The sequence below is a fragment of the Triturus cristatus genome, chromosome 1_2 (genome assembly GCF_964204655.1).
Source record: "Triturus cristatus chromosome 1_2, aTriCri1.1, whole genome shotgun sequence".
Lineage (NCBI taxonomy): Eukaryota > Metazoa > Chordata > Amphibia > Caudata > Salamandridae > Triturus > Triturus cristatus.
Window position 1 is genome coordinate 1,196,795,585 of NC_140580.1, and position 23,538 is coordinate 1,196,819,122.

The 23,538-nt window shown below is 49.4% G+C and overlaps 1 protein-coding gene and 1 long non-coding RNA gene across 4 annotated transcripts in view; one reads left to right on the forward strand and one right to left on the reverse strand.

Moving 5' to 3' along the window:
- The window catches only part of COL27A1 (collagen type XXVII alpha 1 chain), a 2,221,286-nt gene that overhangs the window by 1,077,934 nt on the left and 1,119,814 nt on the right, over window positions 1–23,538 (reverse strand). For all 3 annotated transcript variants that reach the window (XM_085614179.1, XM_085614180.1, XM_085614178.1), the window contains exon 20: window positions 8,405–8,458. In XM_085614179.1, the coding sequence (XP_085470305.1) occupies window positions 8,405–8,458 (54 nt within the window). The remainder of the gene's footprint in view (window positions 1–8,404; window positions 8,459–23,538) is intronic.
- Window positions 1,147–21,992, forward strand: LOC146869029 (uncharacterized). Its single transcript, XR_014965474.1, has 2 exons — window positions 1,147–1,259; window positions 21,138–21,992. It is a non-coding gene; the product is annotated as an uncharacterized LOC146869029 (long non-coding RNA).

The following is a 23,538-nucleotide window of genomic DNA, read 5'->3' on the forward strand; positions in this document are numbered from 1 at the left end:
GTGTTTTAAGTTCCCCTCACAATATGTACTCTTTTCCCTTTCCACGGTCCCTTAAGCCTGCCACGCGCTGCCTCTCATATAATGATTAGCATGATATGCCAGCGTGATTTTCACAAAATCTGAAGCTCGTACCCCTCCAGTCTAACTGCCCAAGTTACGCCCCTGTCGATAGCCGGTAGGAAGGCTTTCAACATCTAGCAGATTGCCCGAAACTCCAACAAACTGATGTGGAGGCAGATTTCTACCAAAGAGCAGATTCCTCTGATCTCCGCCGCTCCCAGATTGCCTCCTCAATGCAGCAGAGAAGCCTCTGTGACCACGTCAGCTCCGGACGAGGCATGGAGAGGAGACTGACACTGGTCCAATCGCAGTCTAGCAGCCACCACTGCAGATCTTGCGCAATCCCCTAGAGAGTGGATGGGATCTGAAAGGTTCCCCCAGTGCTGTGCCCACTGGGACTTCTGATCCCACTGCGGAGCGTGCATGTGTCACTTGGCGTGATTGACCCTCACTGAGATCGAGGACAGAGGCTGAAACATCGGGGCCACAGCCCGAATGTCTGGACTTCCTGCTCCTGGGGGGATGTCTCCAGATGCGGGGGTGTGGGTCAATGATGCAACATCCGTCGTGCTCGTAAAGGGTTCTCTGGCCACACCAGGACATTTGTAGTGGAATTGACCCAAATTGCCGTCTCATTAGCACTTGTTTTAGGGCTAAACTCAAAGGCAGAGAAAGGAAACTCGGCAGGGCCCCTGTTCATACAGTGTGGACGTCCAGCTGCCATGGGCCAGGACGTCCTGCTCCCTGGAGATCTGGTTATTAGTCTCGAGACTCTTGGCCCTGGAAGGCCACTGGACCCCACCTCTGGGACCGCTACCGTATCCAACGCAAAGCTGGCGCAACGGCAGTTATTCCATGGACTCCGTATGTTTTTTGTGTGCATTTTCTTTTGCTTGTTTGGACGTCGCACAATATATTACGAATTCGACTTTGAGTGGCCCGCGCTGCGAGACCAAACGGAACTCTGATTGGCGCATGTGCCGTCCAATTGGGAAGGGAAACGCTCCTCCATAGTCCATGGATTGGGCGCTATCAAGCCGGCCCGCCCTTCTTTCTCTAAAGGTGATTATTGTTGGAAGTCATTTGCAGCCTGTGGCCTTCAGCCAGGACTCACCAGTGACTCTGCAGAAGGCCTATTCCAGTGAGTGCGCATGGATGTGGGATGAAATGCGGCCCCTATGGTCCAGCCATGCCCCCAGGTATTTATACGCATCCACAACTTCAACAGGACCCCCTCAAAGGCCCAGGTCCTACATTTGTTTCAATGTTGATGAAACTATCAGGACTCTTGTCTTCGGGATGTTGCTTCGGCAGTAGACTGCCGGCGCATCGAGGAGTCGCTGCAGCCGAGAGGCGTCGAGTCGAGGCGCCCTGTATCGTCTGCGTATTGTAGCAATGGTACTCTGGTGCCTGCCATTTTTGGTGCAAAGGCCCTTCCATCTTTAGGTGGGTCGCAGGTCGGCCAGGCCAGGCACAGGTTAAACAACCGAGGTGCCAATATACGTCCTTGTTTTACGTCTTTGCCAGTCTTCATTTTTGCCGTGGGGGCCTATCCGGAGCTCACTTTTCTTTTTACCCGCCTGTCTGTATAAAGCACAGTGATGGCTTTTAATATATGAGCTGCAATGCCCCAAAGCCTTAGTTTTCAGACATGGTTTGAAGGTTTACAAAGCCAGCATACAGGGCCGCGCCCTTTGCTGCCGTGGCTGCTTCGCTTATAAGATTGCCCTGAATGTGGCATCCCCTTTGAAAACCTGTTTGACTAATCTTAATTCGGCTGCTGCCTTCTGCCCAACCTTGGAGTGCCATGTTTAGGGGCTGGCGAAGCCCTTCTCTTCCGTATCCTTAATTCTCTGGGGATGACTTGGAGCCCTTCTTGTGTATCGGAACCAGTAGCGAGCCCCTCCAAGGCTCGGGGATAGCTGACCCAACAGGTATTGCTGGGATAGGGGGGCCATTAGCGAGGCCCATCTGGCTGGAGCCCACTTGTATGCTGCTGTCGGGGTGCCGCTTTGGCCTGGGCACCACTTGGGCGCATTGCTTGGTTACTTGAGCCGGGCTTATTCAGGGCTTGAAAATCTTAAAGTTACTAGATCTTGAATACACTGTTCGACCTAACGGTACTGTTCTTGGAGCGTCAACTGGTCCCATCCCGATTGTCACACAGTTCACTTTACAAAATCCTCCAACTTCAGTCACAGAAAGAAGAGTAAATATGGAAAGACAAACTGACCTTTGACCTCTGTCTCTGAAAGCGGAGAAATGGGACAAGATAACACAGTTTAGAGGCATCTTTATCGCTCCTGCACCTGTAGAACCGCACGTAGCGCCTAAACTAGCTGGTCCCGATTCAATCTGGCTCTATGGAGTGCATTTTTCGAGCCCAGTTATTGTCGGGGGTCGCCGGCCCATGGGCTGGTTGCCCCTAGGGGTAGTTTGATGATCTTGCCTGGAACCTCGCTTTGCTTTGTTTTTGGTTTCGTTTTGTCCTCCCCTGTTCCCTGCAAAGGCTTGCGACATATGATTCCCAATCATTACCGTCTGAGTCTTTGGAATGAAGCTTTTATTGATCCACCTCCAGAATTTCCCCTGCTTCTTGCATTTTATTATCATAAATGATTCATTCCATGTTCTGGCTTCCTCCACTCTTCTTTGGATATATAGGGCTTGTCTGTATTGTTTCCTTTTGGTGGAGATCTGAAATCGCGGCCATTTGTTATTTCTGGGGGTCTTCAGGGCTTTATTTTATTGTTGCTTTAAGGCACTGGTTTGGTTTTTGCTAATGGTTAAGGAGATGACCCGGGGTGATTCCATGCTGCTGGCATTCCTGGTAGCAGTGCAGTCTGTCTCCTTTAAAATTGTGTTCAGGCGCCCCCATTGAATTAAGGGGTTCACTGCCGGGAGTCAGGGTCGCATCTAGGAAGTCCTCCACACGCATACCATACCTCACTCGGTTCTCCATGTCCCACCTTACCCTGTTGATGGATTCACGTTCATCTCGCCTTCCTATGAGGCCCGTTTCAGGGGTGCAATATTGTGACTTCACAGCTAAGGATGGCATTATCGCTGGCTAGAGTCGTAGAGGCTTCAGTGAGCCAGAGACAGCCACATGTAGTCTGGGGTGGCCATCCTAAGGGCCGAGGTCTGTGTGTAGGCCACTGGAAGGTGCAGTGCTACTTTGCCTTTTTTAATGCAGCAGCCCACTCGATTTAGTTGCGCTGCCGGTGCGTTGTCTTCTTGTCGGCTCGAAGGTGATGCGCATTGATCTGCTGACACCCCGAATCTCACGGTGGAGCCCCATTAGAATGATGTTCAAACCACCTTGCATAGGGTTGGTTTTGAAATCGCCCGTGATTATCCACATATCGTCCGGGTATGTGGTGCCGAGACCACGCAAACTCGGGAGCAGTGCCCACGGAGGCTGCCCCTCTCAGCCTGGTGGCTGGAAGTAGATGCCGCCTACGATGAGGGACAGCCTGGTCCTTCTTCGCCACTGCTGCTCAGAATCTTTTTCAAGATGGCGCAGTCCCAATCTCCTGCATTTAGTACCTTGGTCCTTCTTTACATAAATCGATGCCCCCACCTGAGGCACCCCCCCCCCCCACCAGCTTGAGAGACCATTGCCGGGGATTCATATGCTGTAAAGTCCGACCAGGGGGAGGAGTTTAGGAGTTTAGTGCCCATGGGGTATATCAGCAAGGGCCGGCGATAATTATTGCTAAGCGTGCTTAGCGCGAGGATAATTATCGCCGGCTATCGCAGGATGGTATCGCTGAGATAGCGTGCTATCAGCAATGCTTATCTCCAAAGCGATAAAATTCAGAGCGCAAGCTGCCAAAAGTGCGATTATCACTGGAAATCCAGCGATAATCGCACAACGTTTGGCGATAGCTTGCTGATAGGGCAGGGCAGACTCAGCCATTATATCCACCTTCCATTGGCTATAATGGCTAAGTCAGCCTGAAAGCAGGTGTAAGGAAAGTAGTGATAACCGCGGTTAGCGCTACTTTTCTTATCGCTCTGCAGGTTAGCGTTCAGATTGATGACAGGAGAAATGTCGGTTAGCGACATTTCCCATGTTATTTTGGCGTGGAACGTCCACTTTGCATCTCATTAGAGTTGCAAAGCTGGGCGTTAAGGAAACAGGCGCTGAGGCACTGAGGCATGGATGCAGCGAGCACAAGGTAAATAGTTTTATTTATTTATTTACTTACCTTACTCCTGCCTGTCGTATGTCCGACTCCACTAAATCCCCCACCCTGCCGCTCCCCCGCCCCGCCTCACCGCCCTGCTGCACTCCCTCTGCGTGCCGCCACTGGTTAAAGGAAGACTGGCAGGCCCGACCTCGGAGGGTGTGCTGTGATGATTGACATCACTGTTGTGAACAACCGAGGGTCACTGGTAAGGCCCAAATGCAGCATTGCAAACTGAAAATGCTTCTGGCACGCCGTGAACTGCAGATAATACCTGTGGGCCTGCAGGACAGAAATATGGAAAACATCCTTCCTACAGGTGCGAGGCTACCATCCATTCGCCAAGATCTGTGGCAGACAGAATCTAGACTAGCGTGAGCAGCTTGAGTTTCTCCTGCAGAAGGGCATTGAGAGATTGTAGATCTAAAATAGGATGAACAAGGAAGTAGCAGGTGTAACCCCACTTCCTATTCCAAGGCCGACTATCTTATTGGCTCCTTTGGAACAAAGGGCCTGAACTTCCTGCTGCAAAACAGATATGTGGAGAAGCTGCAGCAATGGAAGGGCACACCAAAGTCGGTCTGGAAGTCCAGCAGGTTCAAGAGGCACAGACGACATCGAGAGAGAACCCATCAGCGGGACCCTGAGTGGGTGCCCCGAGCTCCTGGAGGCCCAAAGATGCACCAGTGGGAGCAAAGTATGTGCAGCCCAGCCTCCCTAAAGGTGTTCATTTGCTTTGATGTTGCAGATGGACACAGAAATTCAGGTCTGCTTAGGACCAAACTCTGAATCGACTTCAAGAGTTCAGGCACAAACCCGACTGGCACACCATCGCAGCCTCCAGCGAGTTGGAGTGAGTTGGAGAGTGGCAAGAAGGGGCCGATTCCCATTTGGACTCAGTGCTTCTTCTTCAACTTCCCTGAAGACTTCGACCTACAGGAGGATCTACCATGCGAACGACTCCCGGAGCATGAACAGGACCGTTATTTGACTTTGACCAGTCGCGATGCACAGTCATCCAAGTCTTTTTCAACGTAGAGTTTCCCTTGCATTTCAAGGGGGCTTTGGATTCATCAGGGCACAGCTGTCATCGGCCCTGGAGCCGTGGTCTGACCACTTGCACCACATGCATACCTCGTAGGGCTCAATCAGACATTTGTTTGCAACAGTCCCTACAAAGTTTAAAACCTGTTGTTGTGGGAGGTGACATATTTCCACTGGTAAAAAAAAGAAATTCGGAAAAATAGACTTGTCGAAGACGAGAGTAGTCGAGCTCTGGATTTGCGTCTGAAGGCTCGTAATGAAAGGAACTGATGAGTCCGGAGCATAATAATGTTAGTGTCGAGCCACAACGCCACCTACCGGGCGCAGGATCCAGTATGATGTCTGGGGGAATATTCGCCAGGTAAGGAATTTTCCGTTAGAAGTACCCATCAGAAACAACAGAGTTTGTCTCTGAAATATATCCCAATTTAAACATGCCAGAAATGTCTTTTTTAACTCCATACATCCAGAGGTCCGATAATTTACCCTTCTTCCACAATTCCAGAATGCAGATGCCTACTGAGTCAGAGCGAGACCACTGACTCGTTGTCAGTGAAATTGCTCTCCCTCCCTCCCTCGCAGCTCCACCATTAAGTGAGGCCTTCCCCCAAGCCCCTGAACTCTCGAGTGTTGGTGCTGAGGCCCTCCTCCACCCACAGGTCTCACCTGCGCCTCATCCCTGGTGGTCCAGTGGACCTCTGTCTCCATTCTCTTGTTCTGCTTTTTCTCTCCTTTTCACTATTTTTTTCCCTCACTTCTATCTCCCCCCTTCACTCTTCTTCTGGATCTTTCCTCAATTGTCTGACGTTTTCCCCTCATTTCAAGCTCCCCCCTTCACTCTCCTTCTGTGTCTTTCCTCCGTTTTTCACTCGTTTTTTACCCTCATCTCAATCTCCCCCTTTCACTCTCCTGTGTCCTCTGTGTCTTTCCTCCACTCTTTCTTGCACTTTTGCTGCCTTATTTGCACTTTTCTCTCTCTTTTTGCCTTTTACAGCCTGTTTTCCCCCGCCACGCCACCGGGGCGCCAAAGGCAAGCTCGTCTGCACCCGTCCGCGACCCGACTGCAACCAGCGCCAGGAACCCTGGATCTCTGCACCGCCAACGCTACGACCCAGCGGCACTTCACGCTCTCAACCCAGGCCGCAACAACAACTGCATGCTAGCATCACCAGCCGACACCCACGGACCCTTCAGCTGTCACCGCTGCCAGCACACCTGCAGCACCGCCAAGACCACGGACCCAGCGCAATCCGCCCACAAGAACACAACCGAACCGAAGACCCTGCACTGACATCCCTCCCTCACAAAACCTCTGCGACAAACTCAGCACCTTTATCCACCACAAAATCATGAGCATCTACGACAACTTCGACAAAGACAACCAACACACTGAACCCTCACCAACCACCCCTGACACCCTGAAGCCAGCGATCGACAACTGGACAGCCCTCACCACCGAAGACACACTGAAGACGATGAAGTCAATCCACTACGGGGCCCCCACGGACCCCTGCCCCCACCACATTTTCAACAGAGCCGCCGACACCATCGCACCCATGCTCTGCCACACCATCAACCGCTCTCTGGCAACCACCTCGTTCCCTGACGACTGGAAACACGCTGAGATCAACCCCTTCCTGAAGAAACCTCGGTTGACCCCACCGACCTCAAAAAATAACAGACCCATCTCCTTGCTCCCGTTCCCAGTGAAAGTCTTTGAGAAAGCCATCAATAGCCAACTCGCCACATTCATCGAAGAACACAACATCCTCGACTCCTCCCAATCCAGCTTCAGAAAAAACCCACAGTACGGAAACCACCCTCCTCGCCGCAACAGACGACATCCGTACCTTACTGGACAAAGGAGAAATAGCAGCCCTCATCCTCCTCGACCTCTCAGCGGCGTTCGACACAGTCTCTCACCGCACCGTAATATGTAGACTCCACGACGCAGGGATCCAAGACAAGGCCCTCGACTGGATCCACTCCTTCCTCTCCAGCAGAACGCAGCGGGTCAGACTCACCCCTTTTCTCTCGGACCCTACACCTACCACCTGCGGAGTCCCCCAGGGGTCCTCCCTCAGCCCTACGCTCTTCAACGTCTACATGGCTCCGCTCGCCCCCATCGTCAGAACCTACGGACTCTACATTGTGCCATACGCAGAGAACACCCAACTCATCCTCTCCCTATACAACGAACGCAACACAGCCAGACACAACTTTCGAGAAGGCATGGAAGCCGTCGCTTAATGGATGAAAAACAGCTGCCTACAACTAAACACCAACAAAACGGAAGTACTCATCATGGGCCCAAACCCAGACGACTGGAACATCACCTGGTGGCCCACCGCCCTCTGAAGCCCGCCCACCACCACGGACTACGCACGCACCCTGGGAATCATCCTAGGCTCAGAGCTCAAAATGGACCGCCAGATCAACTCCGTCTCGTCCTCCTGCTTCCACACCCTCTGCCTCCTATGTAAGACCTTCAAATGGATCCCCCTCGAACACAGAAAGACCGTCACTCACCCCCCGGTCACCAGCAGGCTCGACTACGGCAACAAACTCTATGCTGGAATAAACAAAAACCTCACCCGCGAGCTACAGAACATCCAAAACGCCGCCGCAAGACTGGTCCTCAACCTGCCAAGACACTGACACATCTCCCAGCACCTGCGCACACTCCACTGGCTCCCCATCGAAGCTAGAGTCGCCTTCAAGATGCTAACCCACGCTCACAAGGACCTCCACGACACCGGACCAGCATACCTGAATAGCCAACTCAAATTCCACGCACCCCAAAGGACCCTACGATCAGCCCAGCTCTCCTACGCCGTGGTCCCCCGTACCAGAAAGACCAGATCGGGAGGCCGCTCCTTCTCCTTCCTCACGGCCAGAGCCTGAAACGACCTTCTGCTCCACCTCCGACAGATAACATTGCTCCCCATCTTCGCAAGAATCCTCAAAACCTGGCTCTTCGACAGACCCCCTCCTTGATGGACTGGAACCTGCGGAACCCCCCCCCCCCCCCCCAACACCCTCCCAGCGCCTTGAGACCCTTAGGGGTGAGCAGTCGCTTTTAAAAACACCTGGTTTGATTTACTCACCTTAAACCCTTGCGGTCCATTGAGTCCTGGAGGCCCGATGTCCCCAGGGAAGCCCTGCAAACCAAGAAGACAGGGTCACATTTTGCTTTCAGTCAGTATGAGCCAGTTTCTGTACGAACATACACAGCAGTCACTGAGTGGTGTAATGACATTTGATGGGGGGCCCCTGCAGAATGTGGTGGGGGGCTCATCAATCCCCCTTATCTTGCACATACTGCCAGACAGTGCTTAGTTTGAGCCGGTGGTTGCCGGTGGGGACCACCGGCACTCCTATTTGGGGGCCAGTTCTTATTTTTCCTCTTCAGACATTTCCCGCGAGCAAGAGAGGGAAAAAACAAAGGGGAAAGAAGGAGAAAGATAAGGGTGGGAAAAATGTCAGAAAGGGAGAAAGAAGAAACCTGCAGGAGGGAGATAAAGAAAGTGTCTTGCAGCGGATTTAAGAGGCCCGAGATGATTACACAGTCTTGGGATGGGGAGCGCTGACATTTAATAGCGCCAACAGCGGGCATCTGACACAGGGCTTTGGACACTGCCACTCATTCTTTCACAAATTAAGCTCTTCTTATGAGCTTGAGCTGGAAGAGCTCCTGAATGGTGGGCTCTTCCATGTGGCATCCTCTCCAGGAGCTTGCCAGGGCTGTAGATACTGAGAATTCCTTTTGGTTTATTTTGAAGAGAAAGTTTTGTGCAGTTTCTTAAAGTTAACTGTGTCGATGGTATTCTTTGTTTTATTGAAGTATAGAGTGTCTGTTCTTTGAAGAGATCTGTGCTAGTAGCAGCGTCATCCCTTCTACAGAAGGGGTCCGTGGACCGCAATGCAACCATGACCCACAAATCAGCAAGGTTAGCCCAAAACATTCCAATCGGGCTTGGTGTGGTAGGTTGATTTTTCCCTGGCAGTGAGGGCTCGTGATACTTTCATCTTCTAATGCTGATAAGGCAGATTGTGGGTCATAGCTTCACAATGGGAAAGGTCAGCAGGACGTGACCAGTTTCCTGGGATTCAGCAAAGCTGGCCAGAAACATTGCGACAGGGCGAGCTGGCAGGGCTCAGTGTACTTCCATCTTCTAATGCTGAGAAAGGCAGGCTGTGGGTCATACTTACGTAATGCAAAGGGTCAGCCGATGGGACCAGGTGCCCACAGTCAATGCGGCTAGCCCTGGACATAAACAGGCCTGGGCAACATTTCAATGACACCAGTCTGGTTCCCGTAATTTCGGGAATTACACATTATGTTTGTTGCGCAAAACAATTCCTTAAATTATGCCATTACACTTCTTTTTGTAATTACATACATTTGCGGTAAGAAATTGTATATGCCATTTGTGATGAAAATGTACCGTGAACTCATGGAAACAGAAGAATGCAAGCGGCTGTTGTTGAGATTGGGGTTTGGAGTGTGCCCCAGAAATTTTACGCAAAAATATAGCACAAAGGTAATGGCACTTCGTTTTGTGAAATTTTGCTGAAGTTTTACTTAATTACACAAAAGCAGATTACGTGAATTTCACATACCCCTGATAATTACCAGCCTTTGAAATGGAAAGGGGCGGTCTAAACTCTCCTTGCACTCTGACTGTATTGGCCCAAGACCAAAGCTCTAGAAGGAACAAGGTAGGCAAAGACCTCTCCCAGTGCAGACCACGGTTGTAGCCTCCATCAGACTCAATCGACACGCTCTGCTTGCTGCAGCCGGCACTCAAAGAAGCTTAAATAGGAGTTGTTCTGGACAACAAATGACACCGATTGGCTACTGTTGTTTTAGTGCGGTGTCTGATCAACCACGGGCGATCTGTCCCGAGATCGCCCATGGGTGATCAACCACCACATTAACTACAATAGTGAAAATTGAATTTATATGATCACATGTGCTTGCTCATCAAGATCCATATGCACGACCTCATGTAAGATATATATAAGGATAAGTAAACACCACAGCAACATCAGATGTAGGAAAAGCTCTGCATGCATGACTAACCATTTCGTGGAACACAACATTACACGGGTAATCCTGAAAAAAACAAAACCGAAACTACATAGCAACATGGTTCAGATAAGACTAAACAGGGAACATATACATGGCTTGAATGACAAAACACCTTGGTTACAGATTACATTGTGAATATCCCCATGAAGATCCCTCCCATCTAACAGCCTACAGCTTTAGGGCCAGATTGTGTACGAGCCCGCGTAGTGTATGCCACCCAATAACCTTCAAGGACTAGGTTTCACCCCAATAAAGGGGTTTATGTTAAAAATGTGCATTTAATTCTGTCTGGGTCATTTTGCCTGAATTATCACCTGCACTTGTGATTCTTCTCATTTGAACCCATCACTATAGTGTGTTTTCCTAAGGCGGTGGTTTCAGACAGAGGTAGTAACTTCATGTCTGCTTACCAGAAGGCAACGTAGACTAAGTGTGGGGTGACTTATGAGTTCACCACAACATATCATCCACAAACAAATGGCCTTGTTGAAAGGTTTAACAAGACCATGAAAGGTATGATTATGGGACTCCCTGAAAAGCTCAGGAGATGGGATGTCCTGTTACCATGCCTGCTTTTTGCCTACAGAGAAGTGCCAGAGAAAGGAGTGGACTTAAGTCCCTTTGAGCGTCTGTTTGGCAATCCTGTTAGAGGTCCTCTGAGTCTGGAAAGGGAAGATTGAGATAAGCCTCTCAGAGAGCCTAAACTAGACATAGTGGACTATGTACTTGGCCTTCCTTCCAGGATGGCTGGGTATATGGAAAAAGCAAGCCAAAACCTTGAGGCAAGCCAAGAGCTCTAGAAGCAATGGTTTTACCAAAAGGCTGCATTGGTTGAATTTCAACCAGGGTGAAATGTATGGTATTGGAGCCTGTGGCACATTGAGCCCTCCAGGATAAAAGGAGTGTACCCTATACTTTAAAGAAAAGGAGAGGTCACCTACTTGGTTGACCTTGGCACTTCCAGGAGCCCCCAGAGGGTCATCCATGACAATCACGTAAAACCCTTTTATGACAGGGTTAATGTGGCCCTGCTCATGGTCATTGATGAGGAGCAGAAAGAAGAGAGTAAACCTCACCCTGACCTCCTCTCTAACAACCCTAAAGATGGGTCTTTGAAGGAAGTTGTCTTTTCAGACACTCTCACTGCCCAACAGAAAACTGTCTGCGGGCAAGTCCTGGGGCAGTATGCTGAGCTCCTTTCCCTAACCCATGGCTAGACAACCTAGGGCACACATGATGTGGACACTGGGGACAGCCATCCTGTCAAAAATGACATTTACAGGCAGGTTGACCAAGTTAAGGAAATCATCAGGGCTGAGATCAGCAAGCTGCTGGAGTTAGGGGTGATTGAACCCTCTGAAAGTCCCTGGAGCAGCTCAGTGGTCTTAGTCTCCAAACCTCATTCCAAGAGAGGTCAACCCGAGCTGGGGTTTGTGTGGATTACAGGGGTCTGCATGCAGTCACACAGACTGATGCTCACCCTACTGCTAGGGAAGATGAGCTTATAGATAGGCTGGGTGCAGCAACATTTCTCAGTCTCTTTGACTTAACATCAGGGTACTGACAGATTGGTCTCAGCCCTGAAGTCTGCGTTCTTGACCCCAGATTGGCATTACACGTTTTTACTGTGATGCCATTTAGTCTAAAGAATGCCCGTGCTACCTTCCAGAGGCTGATGAACAAGGTCCTGGCTGGGCTGGAGTTTTTGAGTGCAGCATATCTAGATGGTATTGCTGTATATAGCTCCACTTAGCAAGATCACCAAATCCACCTTTGAAAGGTCATTGAGGCTCTGCAGAAGGCAGGTCTCCCTATCAAGGCCAGCAACTGCAAGATAGTGCAGGGATCAGTTGTATATTTGTAGATGGAGGCCAAGTTCAACCCTTACTACCCAAGATCCAGACTATTGTGGACTGGGTGGCTCTAACAACCGAGAAAGAAGTCAGGGCATTCCTTGGGTTGACTGGGTACTACAGGAGGCTCCGACTTGGACCATTCTCTTACTATTCAACACTATAATAAATTCAAGTAACCTGGTCCTGATGACGACCTAAACTAAGACAGGTCGAAACGCCGTCGACCACCCAGCGATTATCTCTGGCTTGAAGTGGTCAATCTAAATAATTTAAAGCGGAATATTTACCTTGTATATACCATCATTTTTGTCAATGACCACCAATTTTGTTGTATTTTTGCGCCGTTCACACTGCTTTTTCACCTCATTGTGTCACTGCGCCGTTCTCTGTCACAAGCATGTCTAGTGCACAACCCACTGAAGGTTACTTATACGTACAATGTCCTGTAGTGCTGATATAACTACTTGCAAATAAGAACCTTTCTGTCTTTCTACAACTTCTTTGTGGTCTCCCTTTTTTCCTTCTCTCCTTTTGATTAATTCCTCTTGTTTAATTGCCTTGTGAATGATTACCGGTTGAGACGTTGTTTTTTGTATGCAGACTGATTCCTCGGAGAATGGGATGGGGCAGTACTATGCCGGACCAACGATGAAGGCCATGACCGGCCTGTTGCTTTTATAAGCAGGGGGATACTCCCCAGAGAACAGCATTGGAGTGCCAGAGAGGGAAGCCTTTTCTGTGGCCTGGTCACTGAAGAAGCTGAGACCATACCTCTTTGGTACTCACTTCCTTGTACAAACTGACCACAGGCCTCTCAGGTGGTTAATGTAGATGAAAGGTGAGAACCCCAAACTGTTGAGGTGGTCCATCTGCCTACAGGGAATGGACTTTACAGTGGAGCACAAACCTGGGACTGACCATGCCACAGCAGATGACCTTTGCAGGTTCCTCCACTTAGAGAATGAAGACTCTCTTGGGAACTGTTAGTCTCATTCTCTTTCGTATGGGGGGGTTCTGTCATAATGTGCATCTTTGAGACATGGTCACCTCCACTTGTACCGATTCCTTTGATTGGAAGTGCACTGGGTACCGGTTAACCAGGCCCCAGTACCAGTGCTCATTCCCTAAAAACGACACAATTGTTAATAGTAAACACATTGACAAGGACTTTAGCACCCTTGTAAGATCCTGGTAAATATGGTACCCAGAGCATGAATACTAAAGAGGGTCTCTAAGGGCTGCAGCATGTATTATGGCCCCCAAGGGACCCACACTCAAACTTCATGCAGACTGCCATCGCAGGATGCGTGAAATGGCGCAAACCCGTTTGAAAGCATGACATTGCCCACTCCCTGTATGCAATGCCCACATACACTATGCACTATATATATGTAAGTCACCCCTACAGCAGGCCTTCAGAGCCCTTGCACAGGGTGCATTATATTACCAGTTAAAGTACATTTGCATGAGCAGATATGCCCCTCTGATGCCTAGATCCATTGCAAGTGTTCAGGAAGCCATTTTAAGGACATGTTCTGGGCACTGGTCATTACGATTTACCCAGCTACATGGTGGCTTCACTGAAAGTACTGGTGTTTATTATTATTATTATTATCACATTTATATTGCGCACGAATCATCCCCAGGGGGATCTCTCGGCGCAGATGAGGCAGGCTCTGAATGACCACAGCAGATCAGCTAAACAGCCAAGTCTTTAAGTGTTTCCTGAAGATGTTTAAATCTGTACAAGAGCGCAGATCCCAGGGCATCTGGTTCTAATACTTGGGCGCGAGATAGGAGGAGGCACGACCCCCCATTTTTTTGGTCCTGATTCTCGGCGTTTGAGAGATTCTTTGGCCACTCGATCTTAGGCACCGTGCCGGAGAGTGCCGGAGAGTTTTTGGTATCAAAAACCTCATCTTTATAAATCTGTACTTACCCCAGTATCAGATTTATTAGGACATGCACTCAGAGGGCACCTTAGAGGTGTTCCCAGTGCCCCTGCTAGTCTTAGTGTGTTGGCTAACTGGTATCTTCTAGTCTACCACCACACACTGGTTTCTGGCGCCCTGCAAGGGAGAGCTCCTCGGAAGAAAGTGTTCTCACCTCCTCCAGCAAGGATGGCTAGAAATTTAGCATATCAAGGCCAGAGGCTTCAAAGCCTCTGTCACCTTTGGAAGTACAACCCCGGATTCCCTCCAGACCTTGGGAACGCCATCCCCTGCCCTGAGGCCCATTTGGCACCAGAGCAGGCGGGAAAATATCTATTCGGGAGGACTGTTACATCCATAGGCTAGCCAGACCCCAAAGGTGGGCTACCTGAAGTGAACAGCCAGAGAAGGTTTCACCATCTTTTGTTTGGTGAAATAGGGACTTCTGGGCCAGGATTATGCCCACTCCTCACAGGAAGTGGTCATATAGGTGGTGTAGTCACCCTAGGGGTAGGTAGCCCATTGGCTACTAAGACTCACTCCCCTAAATTGAGTTTTTAGGGGTCCCCCCCAACACTAGATCCCCTGATTCGACTTACTGGGAACTGAAGAAGGACAAAGAAAAGATTATACTGCGAGAACCAAGGACCTGCAGAGAAACTGGTACCAAATCCTGCCTTGCTGCTTGCTCCTTCAAAATTTCAAAGACATGACTCGCCCTGCAACTGTGCATCCTCCTCAACACGTGGAGGGCTGCCCAGCACTTCGACAACTAGCTATCGTCTCCCTTGGGTTGGGGGAGCCATCCCTCTGCATCTGCAGGCACCAACCGCATCTGTCTGGTTCACTGTGTTGCTGGCCATCGGGCCCCTTGAGGGAGCTTCACTTGAAGAGAAGGTTTTTGCGTCTCTACGCAGTCAGCCCCTTCTCTCAGCCGAGTTTCAAGACGCTAGACCCTCCAGGAGCTCACCTGCACTGATACCCTGAGTACTAGGTCACTTGCACCAGCCAAGGCTTGTTCCACATCCAATCCGCACGCCACCACCTTGGAAGCCTTCCTGCACATCAAGGGACATAAGGACAGACGAGACCCATGACCAGAGAGGCCCTGCTGTTTCGTTTTTCTCCCCTCTGCAGATGTACCGACAATCGTGAGAGCCTTAATCTCAAGTGGCTAGTCAGCCATGCACCTCTGGATCCAAGCTCCACATCCCGGGTCCACGACTTCTCACTGTGTACCCTTGGCCTAGTTGACCCTACAACTTGAGCCACTCTTTGGGTTCGCCTGGACTTGCCTCCAAGTCCCTCATTGCAGCCTTTGTTTCAGGTCCCAATGACATCAACGATGTAGCACTCGAGGCTACTACCCCGACCAGCACCTCTGCACCCAGACACCCCAGAGCAGGCAAACTAAAACTGCTGGTGGCACTTTGGACCTTGACCTGATAGCACCGTAAGCCTCAGAGGGCACTTCTGAACTCCGCTTGCAAGTACGTGTTTGCTATCTATGTTTTTCTCCCTTAGAATCACATTGTAGCGTTCGTGACTTCCGCCTCAAAACCGTATTTTCCTATTTCCTTCTAAAACCGATATCTCCATTCCTACTTAAGTTATTCTAAAGATATTGGTGTCTAAATTCTTATAAAATCTAATTTATTTTTATAAACTGGGCTCAGATTTCCTACAGTGTGTGTGAACCATTTAGCCACACTACCCCATACAGAGCCCTTGGTCTTATTCAGGTAAACCCGGTAATCAAATAAGGGTCGTCTGGATTTTCTGCATGGTGTCCCCTTACACTGGCACTACTACATAAAAAGCCAACTTTCTACACTTTGCTCCGAACGTTCAGAGATTGATGAACCATAGGCAAAACCAAGACTAGATCCTCCAAATCACCCCGCGCATGTGACCTCGGAGATGCTAGACACTCCTGTAATGGACGCATGTGCAGTCTGGCATGGGGAACTATTGCTAAACCAGAGTCCATCGTGCCCAAAAGGCGCATCACTCTTTGGACTGGCAGGCGACAATGGGGCAGAAAGAGAGACCGTTGGTTCTGGAGATTGAGAACCCTGTGGCAGGGATCGAATTAAGGATTGCTTCCAAATAGGGTTGTATTTGAAAAGACTGTAAATGGGATTTGCTGATATTTATTGTGAACCCCAATTTGTGTGACAGGTTGATGGTGGTCCCTGCGTCTTACAGGTACCTCTGTCTGTTTGAACTCTTGATCAGCCAATCGTGGAGGCATGGGAAGGCATGAATTTTGTGTCTTCCTAAATGTGCTGCCACCACTGTTAGACATTTGGTAAACATTCTTAGGTCTTCTGTCACCCCAAATGGCAGACCTTTGCACTGGTAATGACCACTTACCACAAACTTGAGGTACCCACGTTGTGCCGGGTGAATCGGTATATGAAAGTATGCTTCCTTCAGGTCAAGCGCAGTCATGAAGTCGCATTCCTCTAGCGGTGAGATTGCATTCTGTAGTGTCACCATGTGAAAGTGTTCTGACAGAATGTAAAGATTGAGCGGTCACAGATCCAGCATTGGCCTTTTTTCTTGGGTATCAGAAAGTATAGGGAGGACACCCCCTTGCCTGGATGCCTGTGTAGGACAGGCTCTTTGGCCTCTTTCAATAACAGAGCTTTTACTTCTTTGAGAAGGCGTGAGGGCCGAGGGTTTGTCTGCAAGGAGGAATGTTTGGTGGGTTGGCAGTATTCACTGTGGATATATACCCATTCGTCTGATGTTATCTTTGGCCACAGGTGGGGAACCTGCTGTCGCCTCCCCTGGCAGGTGTTGTGTGTCCAAGGGGAATGTGTGCAAGGCCGGACTGGGAACATAGACCAGCCCGGGCAATTCTTCTGGACGGGCCGGGGAGGATTAGTACTAGTGAGAAGAAGCGCTGCTGCCGCTTCAGCGCGGCTGTTGCTTTTGTTACAGGGTGTCGATATTGCAGTACTGCTGCAAAACCGGCCCCCACTGCTCAAAAAAATGACCCCCACGCTTTGGGCCCACCTGGAAAACACCTGATACCCACTAAGGCCAGTCTGGCCCTGAATGTGTGGTCCTTTGCCGGAGTTTCTCTACCTCTTTGATTGAAGCCGCCTCTGTAGTAGCTTTTACCTGTTTGCTGGTGATTTTGCCATTTTTAGGTCTCGGCTCGAAGGCTGCGCTTGCGCAGTCTCGATCCGAGATTTAATGACTTGGAGAAGAGGGGCTTGAACCCGCCCCTCTTCTCCCCTGTTCTCCATTGGCTGGCCTCTTCAATGCTGGCCAGCCATTGGAGAAGAGGTCCCGTCACTCCGATCAGGCCCCGTCCTTTTCGGATCGGGGGGCGTGTTTTTTGCAGAAAGTCTAATTATCTCCTCCAGCCAATGGCAAGAGGAGATAACAGAATCCGACGCTGCCTTTCTCCGAGGCATTTCTGCTTCGCCTCGGAGAAAGGCAGTGGTGTCTTGGGGGAAGCAGATTGGGAGAGAGGCAAGCAGATCGAGAAAGAAAGATGTATGAATAAAATAAATACATTTTAAAAATGTGCATGGCTTACTGGGGTTGGGACAATGAAAAAAACGCAGCAATACACAAAGAGGGGACAAAACATGGGGGAAGAGCACCCTCTTCAGAGCAATGTTGGGCAATTTTCCGACCAACAAGTATCCACACATTTTCAAAGCCCGAGTATTCTAAGTAAACTTTTACAATAATTCCAGTGGGACACATTGCTTCTTTAGTTCATGCAGTTTGCTTTACTAGTGATCCGGGTTTGCCTGTCTATTAATATGTGCATTGGATGGTTTCTAACACAGTGAGAAGTGCAATATTGCAAAATAAGAAGAACCTGCCCATGAAAGTGCGTTCTCAGAATACAATGATTACTAAAACATCGAGGCTAGTAGCGGACACCTCCCCAGTAAACTAATCTCGGCATTGAAGCCAAACATAGCCGCGTCCCACGCTATCGAGACAGATCCCAGCATGCCCCCAATCTGCTCTGAAGTCTGCTGCGTCACACCCCCGGCTCTCAGATGAGCTGCGTGTGCTTTCTATGACTAACCCAGCGCTTCCCAGCTGAGCCAGGAAAACAGGCAGCAGTTTCGCATAACCAGCAATAGGCTTTTCAGAAGAAACATGACTAACTGCCCGCTGACAAGTACGGCATCTTAAGTAACTACATGGAGGTTCAACCGAAACCAGCAAGGAGTACAGTATTTGAGTAAGGGGGGGTGGGGGGGGGGGGGGGGAGTATGCCTCCAGGAAACTGAGACCATAGGAACTTGCGCCGAGAAATCAGCTGCTGCTGTGATAACTAGATCAATGTTACGCATATTAGATTTTCGAAGACCAGAAAAACTCCGGAATGCCCATGCTTTTTCTGTTTTCTTGCTAGTTTTCCCTTGTTTGTAAAATTTTTTAACATGGGATGCGGGCTTTTTAATGTGCTGTGTATGTCATCACTACTCACCATCCCCTCCTTTATTGGTATTTTAAAATGGCATCCTCAGTACGCTTTACAGCACCAAGATGTAAACAAAGAGGCCCGTCTGTCTCCCGGGCAACCGCCTTCCGCCTGTCACTCAGGTCCGGGGCCGTGAGCCAGCACAGTCCTCACCGGCACAGCCGAGGAAAGCACGGGGTGATTACTCATTGTCAAGTGACAACAAGGCTCTGAAAGAAAACTTTCTGGTTTTCTCTCAAATGCTTGTGGCCTGTGCAGGACCCTTACATACACTGGTTACCCCATCCTGTAGCGAGATTTCTGATCCTGCCCATTGACATTAAAACACCTGTGGGCCAATGAATTGTTTTTTTTTATAATCACGCAAATGTTACTTCCGTTGCTCCGCATATCACTGAGGACACGTTGAAAACCCACTTTTGGACGATAGGCTTCCACCTGCGTTTTTTTTTTTAAAAGCTGAAGCAATTGAAAACGTGCATTTGGAAGCAAACAGTGTTTATTGGCAACTGAAAATACACGTTTTTAGCTACATGTTTTAAAAAGAAAAACATAAACAAAAATAATGTCATGAGCAATGCCAATAGCTCTAACTTTACCAATGCCGAGACCATTGCATTGTAAATGCTTGTTGTTTTTGGTATGTGTGAGAGTCCAAGTGGTGGTTATGGAAGCGCCTCTGCCCTGAGATCTCCGAAAGAACTGTTGCTGTGGTATAGTGGACTGCGCGGCTTGCATGGATTTTGCAGTCTCTGTCTCTTTTTGTATTTTTTTCTAACTGGGAATCTACCTCTGGTCCGAAGAGATGTTCTCCATTGAATGGGATGTTAAGGAGGTGTTGCACCTCCGGTTTGAATCCGGAGATGCATAGCAAGGCACCGCTACGTTGGACAATGGATGAATGTATTCCTCTTGCGCTGTGTCAGCGCCATCCAAGGCACAGCTAATGGTTGCCTTGGAGATTGGTCTACACTCTGCAGCTAGGTCTTCCCCTCTCATTCTGTATTGTTCTGGGAGGTGTTGCATTAAGTCTTCCATATTGTCCCAGGTGGTTCTGTTATACCTAGATAGAAATCCTACCAAATTAGCTATGCGCCAATGATTGGCGTGCCCTACTGCCACCCTTTTACCTGCTGCATCTGTGCGCGTACTTTCTGTATCTGGGGGAGGCGCGTCCCTGGTACTTTGGGAAGCTGACCACTTGCAGTTGTCACCTCTAGAGAGTGAGGTAATGTTGGTCAGTGGGGGAAGGTTTGTGCTCCCCCCTCAATGTGTGGCGTTTTGTTTGGACTGGATCTTTCAAGATTTCTGTGGCAACCTCAAGCATGGACCCGGTCATAGGTAGGTATTGTATGGAGCGCTCTGTCTTAGGTAAAAGTCTCAACCAGGAAATCTGTTTCTTCCTCAGTAGTATGCATTTGTACCGCGTGACATTCAGCCCCTCGCTGAATACCACTGTGGTTTGAGGAGCTATCGTCTGGAGGGGATCCTTTCGCTGGTATTGGGAGTTCAATGTCTGGATCTGGCAATACTGTATCACATGCGTCCCCGGGATCAGGACTTTGGGGAGGGTCGCCTTGTAAGTTTGTGTATGACTGGGATCCCTGCGTCTACATCAGCAGAGTGTGCTTTCTTTGGTGCCATGTGTGTTGTTTGTCTCTTCCTATGCTCAGTCTGAGCGTAGGAGGTTGAAGATGATGTTTTTTTCGGTATTAGAGTCACAGTGTGAATTTGCTCCGAGCCCTTTTTCGAAGTCGACCTATGTCTCGGCTCTGGCGAGCTGTGCTTCGATGCCGTGCTTGGTCAGCTCCAATGGCTTTGTTAAGCTCGAAGGGAGGTGAGGTGTCAGTCTTTGCTGGCGCTATAGGCTGCGTAGTCATCGATGGCTTCCTTGCTATCCAGGATTGCCTGTCCCTGTGGCTTGGAGCCAGGTCCAGATCGAGTGTAGTCTAGTCCTGTCTCTGCTCTGAGGGACGCTCTCCATGTCGACCATACTCCAAAGGATGTTGCGCACCCAGGTGATGGAGGGTGGGCTGTGGATTTGGTTTTTTGGTTGTTGGGGGGTGGGTACTCACAGCCCTTGACCCCGTCCTCATCCTGGGCCCAACTCCGATGCCGCCTGTCCTTGTGGAGGATCCACTGACGACACTCTCTTCTTGACTGGAATCATTGGAGGTGACATAGTGTGGGCTGCACAAGATGTCAACCCCTTCCCGAGGTATGAGACCTTCTTCTTCATCGCACACCTGTAGGTGGTGTTCCTCATCTGCAGAGAACTCACCTTCCACTGCCATCTCCATGGTATGTGCTAGGCATTAGTCAGGTCTGGAACACAGTCTTTTTCTTCTTGAACAGGCCGCAGGCTGCGCAGCCCTGTTCTTTATGCTCCGGCGACAAAGGTTTCAGATGTTGTGCTGGTCTATGTATGCATATTTAGCCCCAAATTGAGGGCATTCCCTAAAAAGTCTCTTCTTTTTCCCTTCCATCACCCAGAGCCGAACATTCTCGATGGAACCAAGATGGGAGCTTTGCCATAGAAGGCGACTGGAACGAAGCAGTCACTGGAAATCTTGGATCCAACAGCTGGCGATGTCGAGGCGAAGTTATTTTGCTCAGTAGAGCCCGCTACGAATCTGTTCGGTGTATGCGGGCGGCAAAGGCTGTGAAGAAGCGCAGAGCTCTAGCGCAGTCCATCCAAACTAAATGGTGGAAAAAAATCATCTAACAACGAAGGCATTGAACATGCGCATTCGCCTGAAGAGGAAGAGACTTGACATCCCGTCTGCAATCAAAGACTTCTTTGAGACAAATAACTTGAAAAGCCCAGGCCCAAGACTAGATGGCAGGAGTATGCATAGCCTGTTTATCTGCAGCCAACACATGCTACGAATAATATTTTCTCCCAAAGAAAAAGAAATGCTGAACCATTTCTGTTCAGATTTTGTTTATGATTGACGGTACTGAACCTTTATTGCTAAATTTTCATTGAGGTGTTCAGTTCCATTTGTCCGGGGAAGAATGGGGTTTCCTCCCATTTTCATTCTAATGTGGATTTTTTCAAGTGCTGTACCATAACCACTCTTAGTTATTCTTGCATTCTTTTGTTTTAGCCCTTGGTGTTGGTACAATTTTTGTACCCTCGCCCTTATCTCTTCTCTCCACCATTGTGAAGAGGGTGTTTATTTTTGTGCGTTTGATGTTCTTTCTTTCTTCTGCTCTCTATTTTAATTTCTTCATCTCTTCGGTTAAAGGGGGAAGGAGTGTTGATCCTGCTCTTCCTCCTTCCTTGTCCTTTCTTAGTGTCCTCGTCGCCAGTGTTACATCCAATAAATGAAAGATGACTCCTTAGTTGTTGTGTCCAAAGGTAGATTTATTGATTAAATGAAATTACAAGGTGGACAGGTACAGCATATAATATAGATGGTAAGTTCCAGCAAAGGCTTCAGTAAAGGCCCCACCGGGAGCAGCTGCCCTGCTGCTCAGCCTCCAAGGTAACTGACAGTACACTCAAACATACAGAGATAGAACTAAGGATGACATGATCGAGGCAGGCTGAGCAGCAGAGTACAAGACACTAAGAAAGGACAAGGAAGGAGGAAGAGCAGGATCAACTCAAACCAAAACAAATCCCAGGGGAATTCCAGGGCTGGCGTGGTCATAGGCAGGCTGGGTCCTGGACCGGGGCGCTTAGATTCAGTGGGACGCACATGGAGCTGATATAGTGAACAAGTGAGTATCTTGCCAGGACACTGGTGCCTCACTAGCATCATGTCAGTGATTAGATGTGTGTCCAGCCAGGGCACTAGTGCCTTACTGGCATCATGTCAGTGATTAGGTATGTGCCCAGCCAGGACGCTGGTGCCTTACTAGCATCATGCAAATGAATTAGGTGTGTGCCCAGCCAAGACACTGGTGCCTTACTAATATGTCAGTGATTAGGTGTGTGCCCAGCCAGGACACTAGTGCCTTAGTGGCATCATGTCAGTGATTAGGTGAGCATCCTGTTAGGACCCCGGTGCCTTAGTGGCATCATGTCAGTGATTATGTGAGCATCCTGCCAGGACCCTGGTCCCTTCCACTAAAGAGAAGAGCCATTCCTCAGCTCTTGCCCTTTAGGAAGGCTCTCAAGACATGGCTTTTCTCTGTGTAATGATCCTTCTGAAGCTGGTGTACAAGTGGACCTCGTCCGGAGAGTGATCTACAGTGCCTTGATGCCCTTGGGTAATTGGCACACTTTATAAATTTCAGATAAAATCAAATCAAATTAGGTGTGTGCCCGCTAGTACCTTACTGGCATCAAGTCAGTGGTTAGGTGTGTGCCCAGCCAGGACACTAGTGCCTTACTGGCATCAAGTCAGTGATTAGGTGGGAGAAAGTGCCATCTTTCTTGCATGGTATGCCCACACGTTTTGCTGAATTGCTGAATGTACTTTGACTGACTGTGCCCTGGACTCCTGCCAATCAGGTGCCCAGGGCCTATGTTCCTTCCCTAAAAACTGTGCTGAAATCTAAAACCCAAATTGGCAAACCCTGGCCACATGTCAGCCCCTGGTAAATGGTACACTAGGTACCCAGGGCCTTGTGACCAGGGAAGGCCACTAAGGGCTGCAGCACTTATTGTGCCACCCTTAGAAGCCCTGTACCCTGACACAAACACACTGCCCTTGCAGGCTCGGTGTCTGGGTATAGAACAAAACAGAGACTCGACATGGCACACATCCCTGTGTGCCATGCCCACAACAATACACTGCCCTGGCATACATCAGCTACCCCTCTAGCTGGGTGCCCTATGCCAGTGGTGTGGGCACAGGAGCATGAGCCCTGTGCCCCTACAGTACCCAGGTCCATTCCTGGGCACTGTAAGTGCAGTGCTGCCATTTAAGAGTATATGGTG